Below are 23,163 nucleotides of genomic sequence, written 5' to 3'. Positions count from 1 at the left end.
TTTTTCAATATTAAGTTGGCTCTTCTGTCTTTTACTTCCCCTTATAAACTCTGGAATCAGTTTGCAATATCCACAAAATAATTTGCTGGAATTTTGATTGGGATTGCATTGAATATATAGTTCAAGTCAGGAAGAACTGACATCTGACATCTTGATGATTTTGAGTCTTTCTATCCATGAACATGCAGTAGCTTCTTATTAATTTAGTTCTTTGATTTCTTTCATTAGAATGTTACAATTTTCCTCACATTAATGGTGTATATATTTGTTAGATTTGTATCTAAGTGTTTCATTTTTTTAGGTGTTAGTGTCAACAGTAATATGTTCTTAATTTCAAATTTCACTTCTTCATTGCTGATGTATAGATAGAAAAGGGATTGACTTGATATTAGCCTTGTATCTTGCTACGTTACTATAATTGCTTATTAGTTCCAGAAATGTTCTTGTTGATTGTTTCCGATTTTCTACATAGACAATCCTGTAACCTGCTAACAAAGGCAGTTTTATTTCTTTATTTCCCTTTCTTGTCTGATTAGTTAAATCTCCTTTTTCAATCCCTTCTCATCTTTTCTGCTTTTTTTTCTTAATTTTTTCTTTTGTTAACATTTATTTATTTTTGAGAGAGAGACAGAGACAGAGTGCAAGCAGGGGGAGAGGCAGAGAGAGAGAGGGAGACACAGAATCCAAAGCAGACTCTAGGCTCTGAGCTGTTAGCACAGAGCCCAACCCAGGGCTCGAGCCCATGAACCGCGAGATATCATGACCTGAGCTAAAGTCAGATGCTCAACCAACTGAGCCACCCAGCCTCCCCTTTAATTTTTATTTTTGAGAGAGAGAGAGAGAGAGAGAGAGAGAGCGAGCAGGGGTGGGGGGCGGGGAGAGGCAGAGAGAGAGGGAGACACAGAATCTAAAGCAGGCTCCAGGCTCCGAGCTGGCAGCAGAGCCCAACGTGGGGCTCAAACCCACGAACTGCGAGATCATGACCTGAGCCAAAGTTGGATGTTTAAGTGACTGAGCCATCTAGGCACCCCCTTTCTCTTATTTTGAGTCCATTCACTTTTCCTGTTTATTCTGCACTTTTCAGCCCGAATAACATTCTCCTTGTGAAATAAGACAAATGAAAGTTGAGTCTTAGACAATGAGAGAGTTGTTTATGTTACACAAAACGGCACATATAATTAATTGCATATAAAGGAATTGAGTACTTAAATGTTTACAGACTTACAGATGAAGTTAAATTTGACCCAGCCTTTTGAGAATTTGAATTGGATGAAAAGAAAATGAGAGGAGAAAGGTTATAGACAAAAATCAGGCATATGGTAAGAAAATATTTGTATAGCCCTTTAATAATTACATGAGCTTTATTGGAATGAAAGGTTATTGTGGAAAGAATGGGAATTACTGAAAATGAGGATATGGGAAGAAGCAACTTAATACAATGGCACTTAAGTGCTATATTCATGGCACTTCAAACTGTATGGAACTTTACATTTAAAATGGGCGCCTGGTGGCTCAGTTGGTTAAGTATCCGAATTCAGCTCAGGGCATGATTTCATGGTTTACTAGTTGGAGCCCCGCATCGGGCTCTGTGCTGACAGCTCAGGGCCTAGAGCCTGCTTCGGATTCTGTGTCTCCCTCTCTCTCTGCCTCTTCCCCATTCACACTTTGTCTCTCCCTCTCTCTCAAAAATAAATAAACATTAAAAAAAAAACCAACTTTAAGAAAACATTTTCATATAACCTTTTCAGGTAGAGGGAGGTATTCTTTTATGAATGAAAAAATTAATATTAAGATTAAGGAATGTATTGATTCCATGTAACAGTATGTGACCTAGTTCAGACTCAAACTCATTATCTTATATTTCCAAGGTCCTTTTTATTTCCTGATGCTGTTTGCCTTTTGTTGCCTCACCATAATACCCTGTACTTGTAACTCTTAAAAGTTTATTGCGTTTTCATGTGCAATATCTAATTTGACCCTCAAAAACCATGTGAGGTATATAGTTCAGGTATAATGTTTCATTTTATAGATCAGAAAAATGAAGATGAGAGAAGTTAACGAGATGTAAAGTAGCTTAAGACTGCTTTTTAATCTTTTCACTTGTTTTCTGTATGTTTTCCATTCCTGTTGTTCATTTTTCACTTTTTAGTCAAAATACTATTTTTTTCCAGTAAACTGAGACTAAAGGGAGTTAAATAGATTAAAAGGTCAATCCTATAGTAAGTAAAAGAACAGATCCAGATCTAACCGTATGCCTATGGCTGCTGTCTTCTTACCAATTTTCTGTTCTGGAATAAAGTACCTACTGGAAGACACAGAATTTTTTTTTCCAGAAATTTCTTGAGACTTGTTCATACCATGATTGGCATTATTCTGTTAGATGTGTGGGGGATTATTTGGAGAGATCAGAAGTGGAGGTCAATGATACCAGCTGTTAGGTGGCCTGTTACCATAATTTGTTAATGGATTTAAAATTTATTTGAAACAAGTGTGAAATGATGAAGTTCTTGATGAAGATAAAAGTTTCAATATTTGGATATTTCCACTTAAAAATGCATAGGAATAAAGTGCTATATTCTCCCAGTCCTACCTGTATTGATATTGTTTTGGAATGTTTTGATTTATTTGGTAATTCTTTAAAAATTGGAATCAAATCTTCTACTTTTTTATTATCCCAATAACTTATGTTTGAAGTGTGAATGAGATAGGAACAAAGCAGTTCATATTTCTAAGCAGCTGCTAAGATCCATTCTGAAGAAGGATGCCTGGGTGGCTCAGTCGGTTAAGAGTTGGACTTCAGCTCAGGTCATGATCTCACAGTTCTTGGGTTCAGGCCCGTGTCAGGCTCTGTGTTGAGAGTTCAGAGCCTGGAGCCTGTTGCTGATTGTTTGTCCCCCTGTCTCTCTCTCTCCCTCTTCCCTGCTCACACTCTGTCTCTCTTTGTCTCTCTCTCTAAAAAATAAATAAATAAAAATAATAATAATAAAAAAAATATATACACACACACACACACACACACACACACATATATTTTTAAAAAAAAATCCATTCTGAAGTGTCCATGTATTAATTTTTTAGGTAACAAGTTGCAACAAACTCAGTTGCTTACAGCAACAGAAATTCAGGGGCACCTGGATGCCCAACTCTTTGATTTAGGTTAAGCATCCAATTCTTTGATTTTGGCTCAGGTCATGATCTCACAGTTTGAGGGAGCAAGCTCCTCATCGGGCTCCGAGAGCATGGAGCCTGATTGGAATTCTCTCTCTCCCTACCCCCTCTCTGCCCCTCCCCTGCTCGTACTCTCTTTCTCTCGCTCTCAAAATAATAACCTTTTAAAGAAACAACAGAAATTTATTCTTCCACAGTCCGAAATTAGTTATCACTGTGCTGAAATTAAAGTGTTGGCAGGACCATGCTCCCTCTGGAAGTTCTAGGGAAAGAATATGTTCCTTTCCTCTTCCAGCCTCTGGGGGCTACCAGTTATTACTTGGTTTGTGGCTGCCTCATTCCAGTCCCTGCCTTTGTGGTCATATTACCTTCTTTCTTCTTTCTGTGTCAAATCTACAGTCTTCTTACAAGTTGCATTTAGGGCCCACCCGGATAATCCAGTAGATAATATCCCCATCTCAAAATCCTTGATTATAACTGCAGTGTTGTTGTTGTTTTTGCCAGATAGTACCATTCAAAGGTTCCAGGGATTAGGATGTGGATATCTTTTTGGGAGCCATTATTCAATTTACCGCAATCCCTATTGCTTCTTTTTCTTCTTTTATTCTCCTCTGTCTCTTTTTTCCTGTTTTTTATTGTTCATCTTCCAGACGTACAAAGTGGCAAGAAGATTGATTGAATGTGATCTAAAGTTATGGTGAAGAGTTGAGTAGATATGGTGTAGATGAGTAGGTGAGCCTAATTGCCTTCACTATAGAGCATCAAATTGTACTCACATTAATTTTTATTGTCATTCAATTGGTTGATAGTAATAGCTTTGTTAAATTCAGCACCCTTTATCAAAGTAATTATTGAATTGTTGACTAAAATGTGTGTTAACATAGAATTTCTTTCCAACTAAAGCATCTGTTGATTAGATTGGTAGGCATTGATATTATTCCTGATAAAATAGCCAAAAACCTACTAGCATTGTTTCAGAACTCATTTTCCTTTAAGCATTTTCACATTTGTAATTTGTCTCAGTGGTAACTCAGACTTGAATTTAATGAAAGGAAACAGAAGAGTTGGCATAGTTGTAGTCCAAAAGTCCATTGTCAAGAGACCTTTGCGGTTTGGGACATATCACACACATAACCTTTGGGCCTCTGTTTCCTAATATTTATGATATAGAAGTTGAACTATATGATTGGTAATATCCCTTCTACCTCTAAAAGCTTCTGTCTAGTATTTAGTACAAAGTATTAAAAAACCAACAAACAGACCAGTAAACAAATTTTGCTAATTTTATACTATTTGAAAAAGGAATCAACCATATTAGCAAGATCATTTTGAAATAACTGTTCATGCTTTTTGTTTTTCCATAGATGGACCACACATCCCCGACCTACATGCTTGCTAACTTAACCCACTTACATTCTGAACAACTTCTGCAGGGCTTGAATCTTCTTCGTCAACATCACGAACTCTGTGACATCGTTCTTCGAGTAGGTGATGTTAAAATCCATGCTCACAAAGTGGTACTTGCCAGCATCAGCCCATATTTCAAAGCTATGTTCACTGGAAACCTTTCTGAAAAAGAGAACAGTGAGGTTGAGTTTCAGTGCATTGATGAAACTGCTCTCCAGGCCATTGTGGAGTATGCCTATACCGGGACTGTTTTTATTTCGCAGGACACAGTTGAATCTCTCCTTCCAGCAGCAAACCTACTCCAGATAAAGCTTGTCCTAAAAGAATGTTGTGCATTTCTTGAAAGCCAGCTTGATCCTGGTAATTGTATTGGAATTTCTCGTTTTGCAGAGACATATGGTTGTCATGACCTTTATTTGGCAGCTACTAAATACATATGCCAGAATTTTGAAGCCGTTTGCCAGACTGAAGAGTTTTTTGAACTTACACATGCTGATTTGGATGAAATTGTTTCCAATGACTGTTTGAACGTAGCTACTGAAGAGACTGTTTTTTACGCACTTGAGTCTTGGATCAAGTATGATGTACAAGAACGTCAGAAATACTTAGCACAGCTACTTAACAGTGTGAGATTACCATTGCTGAGTGTTAAGTTTCTTACTAGACTATATGAAGCAAATCATCTTATTCGTGATGATCGCACTTGTAAACATCTTTTGAATGAAGCCCTAAAGTACCACTTTATGCCTGAACATAGACTTTCTCATCAGACAGTCCTGATGACACGACCTCGCTGTGCTCCCAAAGTACTTTGTGCAGTAGGAGGAAAATCTGGACTATTTGCCTGTTTGGACAGGTAAATAGAAAGCTTTCTTAAATGATTGATACTAAAAGATTTTATGCTCTCTAAGTATGCTAATGTTCTATATTTTTTACAAGTTTGATTTTACTATTTGCTTTCTTTGCTTCTTTTTATTTCTTCCATTCTTCCTAAAACACTTTCCTGATTGTTTCAATCACATTGTCATCCATTCTCTTCAACACTCCCAGTTATTAACAACAACCTTCCCCGAAGCCCTCTCTGCACAAACTTTATCCATTTTGGTTACTTTTCTACCATTTTATGTCTTTTTTTTTTTTCTTTTAATTTGTGAAACTTTTTATGTTATTATTTGACCAGGTCAGCAGGGATTTATTATTGCTAACTATAACAGAAGATGCTAAAGAGGAGAGCTAGGAATTTTTGATGAGGGCAGACTGGGGACTATAGTGGGTTTGAATGAATACCATTAATTAGAGGAACCACCAAAGAAGTAAGAAAAAGTAGGATACCAATACAAATCATAGGCTTCCATATTTATTTTCTTTGGTGTGAATATTTTTTAATGACAGAAGTAAAGAGTGTTTTCTTTTCTAATAACTTACAGTAGGAGTTGTCAGATTTTTTTTTTTTATAAAGAGCCAAATAGTAAATATTTTAGACTTTGCAGCCATATGGTGTCTGTCATAACTACTCAGCTCTGCCATTGTAGTGAATGCAGCCATAGACAGTGCGTAAACAAATGAGGTGACTGGGTTTCCAACAAAACTTTATTTACAAAAGTCCCTCATGGGCTGATGGTGTCTGTCATAACTACTCAGCTCTGCCATTGTAGTGAGTGCAGCCATAGACAGTGCATAAACAAATGAGGTGACTGGGTTTCCAACAAACCTTTATTTACAAAAGTCCTCTGATTTAGAGCATTATACAAGTAACCTTTATGTATTGAAAATATAGCAGGATGTTACCTTTGCATTACCCTTGAGTGGGAATGCTTCATGAAAACTTTCGTGTTTGATAATATGGATTTCTTTCTGGCCATTTTCAAAAATTTGGTAGATTGCTTTTTTTCCTGTCCAGTGATAGGAAACTTGATGTTTTAGCGGTGTCAACTGATATATCTGTATCTTTTAAAAAGTCTTACTGTGCATTTTAATTGTCTAAAATTAAGTTAATTGCATAGTCTAAAGCTAGTATCGTAGAGATTGGGCTGTAGGTAGAACATTAGTTATAGTGACTATAAAAATTATTTACTCTTATTGTTAAAGGCATTAATTATTGGCATAAAGTAAACCATATTAGTTAAATGTCATGACAGAAGATTCCAAGTGTGAATTTACCTGGTAAAAATTCTCGACCAGTTGCCTCTTGGTCTCTCAAATATTAAAAATAATAGACATAAGGGTGCAGCTGGTTAAGCTTCCGACTCTTGGTTTCGACTCAGGTCATGATCTCACGGCTCGTGAGTTTGAGCATGGAGCCTGCTTGGGATTCTTTCTCTCTCCCTCTCTCTCTCTGCCCTTTCGCCACCCAGTCTCTCTCTATGTCTCTCTCTCTTTCTCCCCCTCTCCTTTTCTCTCTCTCTCTCAAAATAAACTTAAAAAATAGACATAAATTTTTGAAGAGTTATAAGAACTGTTGATGTGTTTAGACCCAGTAATCTTTCATCATACAATCTGTCAAAAAAAATTTTTAATGTCATTTGCCCTAAGCTAGTATTATTGCAGTATGATTTATAACTATGGAAACAGTGGAATCAATCTAAGTAATTATTCAATATATTTCTGCAAAAATAGTGTAGACACAGTGCATCAGATACACTATGCTGGGTAATGGATCTTTAACAGATTTATAATTTAGTTAAGGAGACAAATATTTATTTATTTGACAAATATTTAAATAGGTAATTGTAATATGTAGTGTTAATGCAGTGTTTAAAATAATCCATGGAAATGTTAAGGAAAGGCATTTATCCCACTTGGAGGATTTAGGGAAGATATTGTGGAGAAGTTAACGTCCAAGTTGTGTTGAAGGCTAAGCAAGACCCAAGCAAAAGACAGTAGGGGCATCACAGGAAGTATACAAAGACACAGTGCAATGGGATGACAGTATAGGGTGTGCAGAAAACTGAAAGCTGTTTGGAGGGAGCCCTTGGGTGACTCAGTTGAGTGTCTTATTCTTGATTTTGGCTCAGGTCATGGTCCCAGGGTTGGGGGATCGAGCCCCACATCGGGCTCCACACTGAGCATAGAGCCTGCTTGGGATTCTCTCTCTCTCTCTCTCTCTCTCTCTCTCTCTCTGCCCCTCTTCCCTGCTCTCTCCCTCTCTCTCTCTTTCAAATAAAAATAAATAAATAATTAAAATATTAAAAAAAAAAAAAAAAAAAGTTGTTTGGTATTCCAGAATATAAAGTTTGAAGATCAGGGGTACTTGACTGGCTCAGTACTTGACTGGCTCAGTTAGTGGAACATGCAGCTGTTGAATTTGGGGTTGTAAGTCTGAGCCCCATGTTGGATGTAGAGATTACTTAAAAATAAAATCTTAAAAAAGAAAAGAAAAAAAAACATTAAAAATAAAATAAAGTTCAAAGGTCTAACCAGCAAGTGGTAGACAGTGGTCAGTATGGACCAAGTAAAGAATGTATTATGTGCCATGATGAAGAGATTTTTCTTAAGTGGGTCAAAAAACTAAGAAGGGTAGTGCAATGATCAGATTCATATATTAGATCATTTTGACTGCATTATGAAGAAAGATTGAGAGGCCAGGATTAGTATCTGAGTGATTAGGAAAGAGGTTATTATAAAAGTATAGGCAAGAGATTATGAGGTCCTCAATTAGGGTAGAAGTAGCAAAGTTAGAGAAGGGGGCATTAATTAAAAAATGTTTTAAGAGAGACTGACAAGATTTAGTTGAATGGATATGAGGGGATGGCCAAGATGAGTTTGATTTCTTGGTTAGATATTAGATAAATGTATACCAAGAGAGAGAATATAGGAAGAGGAGCCATTTTAGAGGGGAAACTAATAGGCACTGAGATCGGAGTGCCTATTAAATATCCAAGTGAAAGATGTCCCACTAGCTGGACATGATTGCAAAGCTCAACAAAGAGATCAGAACTGGAAATGGTAAGTTATTGGCATGTAGTAACATTTAGAGGTATAAATTAAAACCATGAAGTCTTCTGGACTAGCTTAAATGTTCCTTCTTTCTGCCCATTAAAAACAGAGAAAGGAAAAAAGATTGGTTCATAAATGAACCTCTGGGGAACACTAATCAAGATGAGGGCAACAGGAACAGTCTTAGAGGCCAGAGAATCAAGAGAGAATAGTCATTATTTTTTTGTTTTTAATAAGATAAAAACAGGGAGACAAACCATAAGAAACTCTTAAATACAGAAAACAAACTAGGGGTTGCTGACGGCGAAGTCGGTGGGGGGATGGGGTGGTTGGGTGATGGGCATTAGGAGGGTACATTTTGGGATGAGCACTGGGTGTCCTATTTAAGGGATGATTCACTGGGTTCTACTCCTGAGGCCAAGAATACACTGTATGTTGACTAACTTGAATTTAAAAAAAAATAAAGTCAGCCTTAACAGCCTTAAAAAAAAAATTAAAAATGAGGGAAAAAAAAGAGAGGATAGTATCATGAAATCCAAGCAATTTAAATGTATCAAGAAGGAAGAAATGTGACTAAAAATGTAAAATGCTAAAGAAAGTTCCAGAAAGATAAAGATAGAAAAGTGGCTCTTAGACTTGACTATATAGGGAACATTTGTGACTTTTGGTGGATTGATTTCAGCATAATTGTAGAAATGCTACATCATAGCAGATTGAGCTGTGTTTAAAAAATAAGGAAATAAACTGTGAAGACTTAACAATCTTGGCTGAGTTGAGAGAGGTAAGGCAAGCACAATGATAGAGTCAGGAGAAGTTTTTGTTTATTTTGTTCTGGAAGAGAGAGACATGAGTATGTTTCTGTCAGATGCCAGTAAAGAGGGGTAAGGTAAAGGTACAGGACAGAGGAATGGTTGCTGATGGAGCAAGAGTTTAAAGGAGATAGGAAGGGGTTGGTACCAAAAGCAAAGGTAGGTTTTAAGTATAAGAAAGAGAAACTCCTTTATGTTCCAAGACCAGAAATGAGGATAAGTTTGCTGGAGTGGGGAGGGGTGGGAGAAGGAGAAGGGGTTTAAGATAGATACTATCTAGTAGCTTGTTTTTCCCTTTAACTAGTAAAGGAAGGAGGTCTGCAAAAGAGGGAAGTGGAGACTGGGTAGGTAGCTTAAGGAAGTTCTCAGGAAGCTCTGAGAACAGTGTTGTTTCTATTTACACAGGGTGTCATAAGGATGGCAGTACATTAAAAGTGTTTTTGACTAATTATGCAAATACATTAAATGTTATATGGACTTTTAGCCACACCACTCATGGCATCACTCACCTCAGTACTCTAAGTTACAGGTCAAATTCCAACAAAGAAGCTCTCATTACAACTAATTATTCATTTGTCCTCAAAGATTATAAGAACTAATGCCTTTATATCTTGTATCTCTGTTTACCTAGAAAAATCATCTCTGAAAATCCATCATCAAAGCTGAACTCTTGTTATCATTGAGAGGTTTTTTTCTTACACCAGTTCTCCAACACTAACTGTGGGTCCAGTAATTCCATTCTGACACTATCCAGAGTCAGCCCAGACCCCACTGCTTAAAGTCATAGTTTCAGAAGACTGTTCCCACTTAAGATGCTAGCCACAAAAGGGGATGCCCAGGCTACCCACAGTTCTGTATGGAGGACTGAAAATTCAGGGGTTCCCACAACACCCCCCTCGAGTTTGATAATTTGTTAGAATGACTCAGAGAACTCCGGAAAGTACTTATTTACTATTTCCAGCTTATTACAAAGGATACAACTGAGGAACAACCAAATGGAAGAGAGACATTGAGCAAGGTGTGGTGAAGAGAAGAACAGCACTTCCATGCCCTCTTTGGGCATCCCACCACCTTTTCCACCACCCCCACCCCATTTCCCCCCAGCATTTCAATGTACTCATCAGCCTGGAAGCTCTCTAAACCCCATTGTTTAGGGAATGTAATAGAGATTTTGTTATAAGGGTATGATTGATTAAATCATTGGCCATTGGTGATTGAGCTCAACCTCCAGACTGTTAATTACATGGTTGGTACCTCTGGCTACCGCTCCCATGCTGAAGCTATCTAGGTGGCCACTTGTAGCCACCTCAGTAGCATAAACTCAAGTGTGGTTGAAAGGGGCTCATTATAAAAAACAAAAGATATTCTTATCACTCAGGAAATTAAGTTTAGGAGCTCTCTGCTAGGAACCTGGCACATAACCCAAATAGAATTTTTATTGCACCGTTATTGTAGGTTCTGTATATCATCTAATTTAACTTTATTGCCCAGCCCTCTTTTTTTTGACTCCTCAGAGCTGTCTGCCATGTCCTATAGAATTCATATTCAATCATAAGAAAAATCTTATTTTTAACTTCTTACTCTGAAATATGACTGATGCTTACGGATACTGTTTTTGCCAGAGCCCTCTCAAAACCGTTTTGTTTTCCCATACCTCATGTATCACAGGTCCTAAAGGTTGAGTAAGTGTTTTCTTTGTTCCTCATATCCAATTTTTTTTCATTTCCCTTCTCTCAAAAACCTCAACTCATTCCAAGTGTTTGCCATTGGGTGATATCATTCGATATCCCTTCTTATTGTCAACATCTGCTGTCCCTTTAGTAACTACATTTAGTAAAGATTTTTATAGCTGGCTTACATTCTTGTTGATTTCATCATCCCCGTAGTATGATCCACAGTTATTCAACAACTTTGCCTCTCTCCTTGATCTCACTTCTAACAGTCTTTTCTGCCTTACCTTCGGCACCTATTCTCATGATCATCCTTTCAACTTTGTCATTACCAGTGACTTCAAACTTTCAAAATCTTGGTTTCACACATTCCAGTCTCTGACTAGCCAGCTTATTTATTTCTTGCCAGCTTATTTATTTCAGTACATCTACTGCAATTACTTTTTGTCACCTCAAGACTTTTAATCCTTTGGCCCTATAATCAGAAAACTTTATTGCTCACCAATCACTAAGTGTCCTCAACTTCACTCCTTACCCAGCTTAGATTCCAGGAACATCATTGTCATCATCCTTTGAATACACTCATGGCTCCCTTGCCCTTCTTTCCTTCCATCATACTCATCTAGTTAAAATTAGTTCTCTACTTATGCCCTGGCTGCACCTGAGCAGTGAAGCACACATAATACCCATCTTAAGTTGTGTCACTTGGGGCCCTTAGCACTCTCAGCAACCCCTTTACTTTCCCTAACCAGTTTACTCTTTCACTCCCTTCGAGGACTGTTTTATACCTTCTCTTCTCTGCATGAAAACATCCAAACCCCCCAACCCTCACCTTCCAACTCTCAGCTCATGACTTTTATCTCTTACTCTACTGAGAAGATACAAGCAATCAGAAGAGAACTACCTCATTTTCTGATCTCCAGATCCACCAAGTTACTTCTAAGACCATTCCCTCCATTTCTCTACTTACTAGCTTCCATTCCTCTCCTCTACATAAGGACTCTGCTCTTGCATGTATCCCCTCTCTCTCTCTTACATCGCCTTCTCCCGTTGTACTGCATCATTGCCATCAGCATGCAGACATGCTTTGGTTTAAGTTCCCAGATTAAATCAATCTTCCCTGAATTCCATGGTCTTTCTCTGCTCGTCCTTGTAACTGCTTCGTGTCTGTTTTACTCTTTATAGTAAAATCCTTAGAAAAGTTGTTGATATCCACTGTTTTCACTTCACCTCCCATTCTCTCTTGAACCACTCCAGTCAAGACTTGGCCACACCACCCCACTGAAACTTCTCTCATTAAGGTCAAATAATTCCCTGATGTATCATTCTCATTGGAACAAGTTCATATTTTTAAAACAATATAACAAAACTGTATATAGGCATTCAATGACTGTTGAATGAATGAATGTTCTTTGGTCATACTGAATAGAAAACATATTTTTATGCCATTGCACTATTGAGTTTGGAGGCATTGAAATGAAATGTGTATACTTGCAAGAGGCCATATATAATAAGCATGCAGGATATAAAGAATAAAAACCCAAGTACCTATCAGCCAGCTTAAGAAATAGACTGTTAACAATACCTTTAAATTCCCTTGTGTCCCTCCTGTCCCTCCTTGGTGCATCTCCTTTCTTCCCCTAGAAATAACCACCATTTTGAATTTTCTGTATATTTCCTTGCCTTGCATTGTAATTTTGCTACATATTTATGTGCCCCAATATAGCATTAGGTTTTACACATTTTTATCTAAATGCAGCATATATATTCTTCAGAGATGTGTTTTCTCACTAAATAGTAAATTTATGAAATTCACCTGTGAGATTGCACGAAGCAGTAGTTCACTTAGTTTCATTGGTGTATGGTATTACAGTATATGGATATAATATATTTTCTTTCTGCAATGAACATGTTAAATATAAAAATTAGGTAAAGTGTTACATACATACAGAAAAGTGCACAGATCCCCTAGCAAACAGCTCACTGAGCTGTCACAAAGTGAATGTCACAAACCAGTTCAAGAAAGAATATGATCGACACCAGAAACCACCCTGGAGTTTGCCCTCCCTAAAGGTAACCACTATCCTCATTTCTAATCCAGAAATTAGAAATGTTTTTGAACTTGTTATAAATGAAACTATACAGAATGTATCCTTTTGAATTGGACTTCTTTCCCGTGACATTATTTATGTGTAAGATGCATTCCTGTTACACATACCTATAATTTATTTTCATTGTTGTATTCTCTGATATGCCACAATTTATCTGTTTTATGGTTGATGAACATTTGAATTGTTTCCATTTGTTGACTGTTACGCTGGTATGAACGTCATATATATACATGTGTGTATTTCTCTTGGGTATATATCTAGGAGTGGAGTTATTCAGTCATAGGGTGGATATACCACATCTTAATTATCCATTCTCCTTTTGATGGATGATTGTGCTGTGCTGCTGTAAACATTTCTGTACATATGTCCGGGTGCAAACTGGCTATAACAGGCATTCAGTAGCGTAGATCCATATGAATGAAATTGCTGAGTCAGAGCATTTGTGTATCTTCAATTTTACCCGGTAATGTAAAATTGTTTTCCAGCATAGTTTAACCTGTTTACACGCTAACCAACAGAGTATGCATTTCTTGCTCACATTCTTGCCCACAGTTACTATTATCTGACTTTAATTTTGGCCAGTCTGGAAAGTGTGTCATGGTTTGTTGTTTCAATTTGCATGTCCCTGATTATTAAAGAGTTTAAACATTTTTGTTTTTGAGCCATTTTGATTTTTAAAATTTAATTTTTTCTGCTTATTCTTTAGTGTGGAGATGTACTTTCCTCAGAATGACTCTTGGATTGGTTTGGCACCCCTAAACATTCCTCGCTATGAATTTGGAATATGTGTTTTAGACCAAAAAGTGTATGTTATAGGTGGTATTGAAACTAATGTGCGTCCTGGCATCACTATCAGAAAACATGAAAATTCAGTAGAATGCTGGAATCCTGATACAAATACCTGGACTTCTCTCGAGAGAATGAATGAGAGCCGAAGTACCCTTGGAGTAGTAGTACTTGCAGGAGAACTTTATGCATTAGGTGGTTATGATGGACAATCTTACTTACAATCTGTAGAGAAGTATATTCCTAAATTAAGAAAATGGCAACATGTGGCACCAATGACTACAACAAGAAGTTGTTTTGCTGCAGCTGTGTTGGATGGAATGATATATGCCATTGGTGGGTATGGTCCTGCCCACATGAACAGGTATTTAACCTAATGAAGTTGTATATGCTTGTAGATTTTTTTTTTTTTAAGTATCGTTAATAATGATTCATACACAACTTGTATATATGAATGAACTTCCTTTTTTAATTTTCAAAGTAATATTGTTAGGCATTTGGGAAATTTAATCTGCTCCACTAGTATAATTGTAATTGTTTTACATGATGATTTAATATAGACCTAAGAAATCCCTCTTATAAGATTTTACATTCATTCATTTAATATAATTGGGCTAGATTTTAAAATTCAGAAATCTGAAAATAAGATGAAGTTGGACAACTTTAGATTTTGAGTGCTGAATATATATAAATATGCATGTGTGTGTATAAATGGTCTGTTATTGCATTGCTTAACAGAATAAAAAGTGAAAAATGTAATTTCTATATGCTTATATATTATAGTGCATCATAAACATATATAAAGCCTTATTTAAATATTCCTTTTTGGATTCTTACTCTATAATCATGTGTGTATCATTATGTACCTGAGTTCTGCTGGAGTCCGAATTTGCAATTTCTGTATTTTGTAGTATTCTCTGAATAAAGGAGAAAAATATACAAGAAAAATAAAAGCATAAAGTGACTGCTTATATGGAAAATTAATCATAATTCTGAACTGTTGTTGAAAATTGATGTTCTAGAGATTTTATCTCTGATAGTAACTAGAGTGGTGTATGTTTTATTGATTGTGAGCATTTGATGAAAGAGTATGTTGTGGTTTGTTAACTGCGTAAGTAGGGGCACAACAGCATTTCATCTATAAATTTTTATTTCTTTGTAAGCTAAAGTATTCTTCCATTTTATTGCGCCTTTATTTGAAGGAAAAGTCTTTGGGGCACAGACATGCATTTTAATCTTTGAAAATGTGCTGGCAGAAATTTATAAGATAAATGGTTGAGTATTCTATTGGGAGGTAATGATCTTCAAGTTTAAGTTGTTAAGTTTATCAACTCTTCTTGTCCAGTAATTGTGCTCTAATGGCTTTTATTCTGGTGTTCTTTCAGAAATATTTATACTTTAGTCTATATTCTAGTCAGTCTACAGTCTGGTCTCTGTTCTGAACTCCAGAATTATGCTACCGACTCTCAAATGCTTCAGGCTTTCTTGAGAAGTTAGGTTAGGACCAGAAGGAGCTCAACAAGCCTGCCTTTGTGCCCTTCAGGGCAAATCACAGATTTAGAGGCCTTCTGGGATTTTCTAGGAAGCTTGTTTTGGAAATTCTGATTTGCTTTGGATATCCATAATGCAGCTTGGAAATGCCAAGTGTTATCTGGAATGCAGACTTTACTTAAATCCCTGAATTCTCCTAAATCACTCTGAGGTTACTGCAGTGTTTACTTTACAGTAAACCATGAATTCTATAAGACAAAAAATTCCTCTCCTTTCCTTTTTTTTTTCATCTTCCCTTTTCCTTAGCTCTTTGAAAGATCCTTAGTGTCCTTAGAAAACATCTATAATTTGGGATGTTCAGAGTCTTTTCAAAACATACATACGCATTTGACTTTATTCTTACATGAATCCTTTGAGGTTAGATTATCCCCATTTTTGCAGGTGAGAGGAAATGGCTTATCCAGGATTACACATACCCAGAGTGTTAGAGCTTCAGTTCATTTAACCCTAAGTAGACAGCATTAGTACTTGAACCAAGGTTTTCTAACTCCAAAAGCTCCATGTCCTTAATACATCTTGCTGCTTGTATGATATAAGGGAATAACGTATTGTTATTTTTGCTCTCAGTTCACAAGGTAAGCTTTTATCCCTGCAATTTTATCAGCAAAAAGTAAGCATTTAGGACAAACTACTCTTGTTTTATTTGACTTTTTGCACTTTTAAAACTATGGTAGGTTTTAATTTTGTTTTGGTAGGAAGAGTGGCACAAAGAATATGTGAATTAATTCTTTCTTTTGTGAATATTTGCAGTGTGGAGCGTTATGATCCAAGTAAGGACTCCTGGGAGATGGTTGCATCTATGGCAGATAAAAGGATTCACTTTGGTGTGGGTGTCATGCTAGGCTTTATTTTTGTGGTGGGTGGACATAATGGTGTCTCACATTTGTCAAGCATTGAAAGATATGACCCTCATCAAAATCAATGGACTGTGTGTAGACCAATGAAAGAACCCAGAACAGGTAATAATAACTAATATCTAAACATGTAGGGTAATATTTCTTATAGAAGTGATGTTCTTAGAATAATAATAGGTCCTTGGAATAGTAAGAGTATTACTTGTCCAGCCAAAAAAAAACTTCTCTGCTTGACTCGAGAGACAAATGATTCAACAAAATTAAATAGATTTCTTTAACTGTGATTTTAATATGCCATTGTGCATATTATCATTTCTTATAGTTGGGAGAACACATTTTTAGAAATGGTGGGAATAGAATGTATCTTACAGAAACTCCTCTGTCCATACAACAAATGTCATGTTTTTAAAAATGTTTATTTAATATTTATTTTGAGAGAGAGTGAGCAAGAAAGAGAGTGAGCACAAGCGAGTGGGGCAGGGGCAGAGAGAGAAGGAGAGACAGAATCCCAAGTAGGCCTCTCACTGTCAGCACAGAGCCTCATGGAGGGCTCAATCTCATGAACTGTGAGATCATGTCCTGAGCCAAAATCAAGAATCAGACGCTTAACCAACTAGCCATCCAGGCCCCACAAGTGTCATCTTTTTATGTTACACACACACACCCAGAATCTTTGCATTATTTTGTTTTTGGTTTTTTTTATTTATTTATTTTTTTAACGTTTATTTATTTTTTGAGACAGGGAGAGACAGCATGAACGGGGGAGGGGCAGAGAGAGAGGGAGACACAGAATCAGAAGCAGGCTCCAGGCTCTGAGCCATCAGCCCAGAGCCCGACGCGGGGCTCGAACTCACGGACCGTGAGATCGTGACCTGAGCTGAAGTCGGACGCTTAACCGACTGAGCCACCCAGGCGCCCCTTGTTTTTGTTTTTTTTTATTGTACATCAGTCTATATGTTCGCTTTCAAATGTTTTCACCTACTGAAGGAGTTTGAAGATCTAGAAAAGGTTGGATTTCAGTGTTCCCAGAGAAAACAAAAACAGCTTTGAGGAAAAGAAGGAAATTATCTTTGAACCCAAACTCAAATCATATTATTTTAAGGAGAAAGTTTTAAGTTGCTGATGGAAATGCTTCCTTGCATAAGAGGGAAAGCCATAAAATAATGAGAATGTGAGAAAACATTAGGTAGCCATGTTCTGTTTAGAACTGTGTAAAACCGTGTATACAGTAGAATTTTTAAAGTCTAAGTTATATAGTTCAATACATGTTTTTGAACATGTATTTGAACAAGTATTTGAACATGTATTTGAACAAGTATTTGAAGACATTTAAAAACCTGATAAAGATGAATGCTTTGTTGAAAAATATATAAATATAAATTGACAAAGCATATGGGAAGGCATATAATATACTCTTCATATTTTTCTGTGGTAGAGGAGAGGGAGAATAGGATTAGGGAGGAGAAGTGAAGGAAGACTTGAACTCTTGCTTTCATGTTAAGGGATTTTTTTCCAGTAAGTACATATGGCTATATTGTTTGTATAACTAATAATAGATTATTAGAATGTATTTTAAGAAAACATTAAAATACAAATTTATTTTTAGTGAGAGGTCTGCTTCATGGTTAACATGTTTTTTTCCCTCTTTTTACTCACCTTTCCTAGGAGTTGGTGCTGCAGTAATTGATAACTACCTTTATGTAGTCGGCGGTCACTCAGGGTCTTCCTATCTGAATACTGTGCAGAAATATGACCCTATTTCAGATACGTGGCTGGATTCAGCTGGCATGATATACTGTCGCTGCAACTTTGGATTAACTGCACTTTGACAAGTGTGGATTTGTGGAAATAGTGTGGTAATGAACCTTGTGCCGCATGAAAGGATGCCCAATTTTCTGAAATCCAAAAGCTACATTACTTTCTTATTAACTTGAAATGGCATGAAGACTCAAAGTTCTCTTGGGTACTCTGAACTGATAAAGTAGCTTTGGTTGCTCTTGATTACACAGTGAATCAATAATTTAAAAAAAAAAAAAAAGAACTTGCCAATTTAATTGTGCACTTTTTCCCTCCTAATACTGGGATAGAGTCGTTTTATGTTCATAAGTGTACATGTGGAGAAAATCTTGCTGCTTAAAAAAAAATTTAGCTCTCCCTCTTACTTAATATATGCACCATGATTTCCTAGGATGAGAGATGCTTCAGTGTTGGAGTATATTGAATGACTAGACAGAGCGCTGATACTGTCTGTTGGATATTAATTCATATGCTTCACATTTTAAATAAAGGGCTGCTTTTTTGAGGGGGGTACTGTTAAGGGTTGTAAATTATATACCATAGTGAGTCATCTGGATACTCTTCCTACTAATGGCTTTAGGAATGGGGATATAAGAAGTTTGCAGAACAAATGCTTTTACTATCATGATATTTGGGGGCTCATTTTAAGAAGTCAGATATTTGCTCTTTATGCCTTCTTTCTATGGGCAGGTTAAGGCTGGATGGATTTAGCTACCCACCTGTGCTATACTAAGCATGGATAGAAAGAGTTAAGCATATCAGTTTCAGTTTTTTTGTTATTTCCGTAGTACAGCAGGCTTCCCAGTGTTGATGTAAATATTTGACAAATGTTCATTACATTCTCAGTACATACTGATTTTTTTTCATATATCCTTATAATCATTTTAGTTTTTTAAGACCTTTGGTTGCTTTTTCAAAGTGTTCAGATATAAAAATGGTGCTAACTGTAGGATATATAACAAGGCTATAATGTTCTTTTGAATGTTCAGTATGAGATATGCATGATAGTATGTTTTGATAGTATTTTTTCTTTTTTCTTTTTTTTTTTTTTTTTTTACTGGCTTGGTTCATTTGTGCTTATTAAAAGTGTTAGCAGTTATGCTAATGTTAACATCCAAGAGTCATCTAAATGGCCTGTTATACTTTTCATGGTTCCTGAATAGTGATTTAAAGAAAGATACATTTTTTAATCTTCTTTCTTCTTGTGCTAGATATTATATGTCCTTCTTAAAAACAAATATATGCATTAAATATGAAGCACTAGGCAGTTATGCATTACTTTGTACACTTCTTAGGTAATTGAATATTTTACAGAGTTACTGAGGAAAACTGGAACTCGATGTTTACTTGAGTAATGGTTCTAAATTTGGTTCTACTTTGACTAAAGAAACAAGCAAGACTGTTTGCTATAGCCAGTGATAGTTTATTTAAAATTAGTGGTTAGCTCATTTTGTTTTAGCATGTTTTAGTAAATACCTGTCAGTCTTGAACCTATTACTTTGCATTTTATTAGGATGTCGGTACTTGTATTTTTGGTACTATAGTTGTGTTGTTTTCTTTTCCTTGATTTTTTTTTTAACCTGCCTGCTATCTCTTTATAGTCTCTGCAAAACCAGTGTACATTTGTTTTCTAAGAAAAAATTCATACTGCATTCTTAAGTGCCATAATATTCCAAACTATTGTTAAGAAGCCATTTGTAATTATAAAACATAGGTTCATTCATTAGCAAATATGTTATTTTTTGGAAACTATTGCCTGGCAATTTGCAGTTTTTCTTGTTCTTCCATAAACTGCCAGTGTAGATTTAAATACATAGTGCAAAACTACATAAAATCACCTTTAATCATGTAAGTAGTATGCTTTATGAATATTTGCACAGATTATAAAACCTTGCAAGTGATTTTTTAGTCTCTTACAATTAAGAACTCAACAGAAGTTACTAATAAAATTGACAGTCTGAGTATTTTCTATGTTGCTTGTTTGAATAACATAATGATATATAGCAATAACTTTTTAATTGATTTGAATAAATCTATTGAATAGAAACAAGGTGCACTATTGTGATTGGCCTAGACTTTATTTAAGGAAAAGCAATTTAAAATAGATTTCATTACTTACTTAATTTTAAATTCTGAACTCAATCTTTTTTCTGTTTATATTATTAAATGCATTCTATTATACTATTTTAATCTTCTATCCCCAGAAGATAAGGGAATTTGAAAGACAATAGAAATTTATTTTAATTGTAAACAGATCTGTACTATACATGTTAATGTTTTACTCATGTGTTATCCCCACTATCAAATTGTTATTAAACATAGAATCACTTGGTAAATTAGACCAAAGGCATATATTGATCATTGTTTTGGAAAACTCAAAACTTTATCTTGCTAAAGACTAAATGTGAAACATCTTGGGCAATAGTAGAAACTGTATACCAGAGAAAAAATTATAAAAACCTGTAAAAAGAAAGAAAACAACCCCAAACTTTTGAAATAACTAATTTTGGGTTTACCAAACCTACGGTACTATCCATAACAACCAGAGGTATTGTAACCTGACAACTGATAACTTTACAGTAGACCTTCTCGTATGGATTTCTGAGAAGTTTCATCATGAATACTTTGCTGACAGATTGTGAATTTAAAGTCACATGTTTTTCATGTCAAAACTCATCAAAGTGTTTGCTTATAAATGATATTAGACATAATTTTATATACTCAGGCAATGGGAAGAAAGCTGTTTAAGATTGCCCAGAAATATTTTGGAAGAAAAAAGGTGACAATGGAAATAGAAATTATCTAGTCACCTGGAAGATAATTGCCTTCCATAATTATGACGACTTAATCTTATAGGAATGTTTGGGTATTTAATCTTTGTTAAATATAGTAATAGAACTTAAGTGATTTTTAATGTAGCCCAAAGGATGTTTCCATAGGTTATTGCTAATAATGTTTTAAATATGAATGGATATCAAACTATAGAAAGTGATATCAAATGGTAGGAAAATGGCATTAGGTTTTGAAAAATTATTTTGCTAGCTTGACAAATTATGGAGGGTCTACTATATGCACGTGGTATTGTGCCAGATTCTGTCAGGGCTAGAAATATTATAAATAATAGATACAGGCTTTTCACTCAACGAGTGAAGTATGGTGAGGGAGACCTGTACCCAAATAACTATTATGGTAAAGTATGAATCTAATTCCTTACAACCAATATCACTAGAAGTGATTAGACACCCAGTTTATGTATAAACATTTGTGTCCTTTAGTGTCCAATTAGGTTTTATTGACATGTAAAGAATTATAGAAAACCTAATGTTTATAGAACTCTAAACTTCCTGGAATTGGATAATATATTTTCTATTAGAAAAACAAAATTGTAGAAACTGCAAAAAATTATTTACTATTATTACAAGGCTCTGGCTAACATTGAAGAAGTATATGTACCTATAATGCTGTGTTTGTTTTCAGTTTTGGTGTTGGATTTCTGGTATTGTCACCTAAGTGCTCATTTTCAGGAAAATCAGATTCTACAATAAATATACTGCTTAAAAGTTCAATAAACTTGTGATAACCTCTATAACCTCTGTAGTCTGAAAATAAAGAAATTAGAAGATGTCACATGTCAAGTTAACATCCAGTTCTACTTCTTAATCTTTTTTTTTCTTTCCTTTGTAAAACAGCACTTTAATTAGACCTGGTTTAATTAGATACATTTATTCTGTGGCTGGATACATATTGGATTTTCACTTACAGTATATTAATTCAGTGTTGATAGACATTTGAAAAGAGTAAAAAATACATTAAGTTTCAAATACTATAGGTTTACAAGTTTTCTTACTGGTGTGAATATGGAGTCAATAAAAATCCAGTTTACATCTCTGTAGAGAGAAAAATTGTTATCCATATGTCTTTTATATTATACATATTTAACTAGAGATAATTTATTATTAATTTTGTCAACTTATCATGTGTAAGTCCCGTTTATTTTAAAATAATAAGCAAAAAGTTCCAAGTTTGCCTTAAAATACAAGTGAAATTAAAGAACTGGATGATAATGCCTCTATTTTTGCCTTATGAATTGTGCTGTATCATAAACCAGAGATGGTTTTGATTTTAACGGGATTCTGAAATTTTGTAGATGTAGAGTACTAATATTTGTACTCTCTTGCAAAGAATGTGATGTAGTTGTGGATTATGTTAATGTTTAAATGTTTTTGTAAATGTATCTTACCTCTGAATATGTATCTTTTTAGCATCAGGGTTTTATTTTTGTTTACATGGTAAAGTGGCATTTAACTTGTTGAAGGCTGTATTCTTTTGTCTTTTATTTTAAAAGTTCTTTGTGTGTACTGTTGTGGTGATGCTCTGTAATGACTATGGTTAAATTTCATTTAATGTGAAATGTTTAAAATAAATTTGAGAAACATGACTTCATATGCGTCAAATGTTTTGAACTGACCCAAGCTGACTTTGTCGTTCTCAACTTTTAGATGCTTGTTGGTAGGCAGGTAGTGGTCACAAAAGTTGAGGTGGGTATGGGATAGCTAATCTTTTACAACCTCATTACGAGATTATAATGGAAACGTGTCGTGCTAAATTCTGCCACATGCTCAGACACTTATTAAAGAAGCATTCTTTAGCAAAGCCAGCACAAGAGTTCAGTCTATAAGTTCCATGCAGTCCCAGCTTTCTCTCCTTTTAGATTCCTTAACTTGCCTTGTAAGGGGTTTACTTGAGGCAGACAAGGCAACATTGCAGAGGATTCTGTTACGTTTATGGCCAGCATCAGGTAACCAGCAGTGCTCCTACGGGGAAGGCTCTGTAAACAAGGGATTAAGCCCCAGGTGCCATCTTTAAGGAATTTGTAAACTATAGGCCTGAATGGATTCAGATAACCTGTCCATGCAAGGATTGGAAATATCTCATATATTTAGGCAATCCATATATCTTGAAACTGTTAACTTCACCAATAGGAACAACTTTTTGATTTCATGTTATTCTGTGAACCACTATTCCCCAATAATGTCCCTGACATTTAATACACTAATGAGCAAAACATTGAATG

At 35.5% G+C, this 23,163-nt stretch overlaps 1 protein-coding gene across 4 annotated transcripts in view; it reads left to right on the top strand.

The window, feature by feature from the left end:
• Positions 1–22,527, top strand: part of KLHL28 (kelch like family member 28) — a 35,426-nt gene extending 12,899 nt beyond the window's left edge. For 2 of the 4 annotated variants that reach the window (XM_019451930.2, XM_019451929.2), the window contains exons 2-5: positions 4,533–5,431; positions 13,808–14,251; positions 16,189–16,397; positions 17,958–22,527. In XM_019451930.2, the coding sequence (XP_019307475.1) occupies positions 4,533–5,431; positions 13,808–14,251; positions 16,189–16,397; positions 17,958–18,121 (1,716 nt within the window). In that variant the 3' untranslated portion in view covers positions 18,122–22,527. Of the gene's footprint in view, positions 1–942; positions 1,320–3,818; positions 3,901–4,532; positions 5,432–13,807; positions 14,252–16,188; positions 16,398–17,957 lie in introns of those variants that run through there. The other 2 variants (XM_019451931.2, XM_053889381.1) reach the window with 2 other exon arrangements.
• Positions 22,528–23,163: the final 636 nt, after the last annotated feature.

Source organism: Panthera pardus, unplaced genomic scaffold (assembly GCF_024362965.1).
Source record: "Panthera pardus isolate Hobbes unplaced genomic scaffold, ASM2436296v1 HiC_scaffold_24, whole genome shotgun sequence".
Lineage (NCBI taxonomy): Eukaryota > Metazoa > Chordata > Mammalia > Carnivora > Felidae > Panthera > Panthera pardus.
The sequence above is the reverse complement of the archived record's forward strand: the minus strand, read 5'-3'. Positions and strand labels throughout refer to the sequence as shown.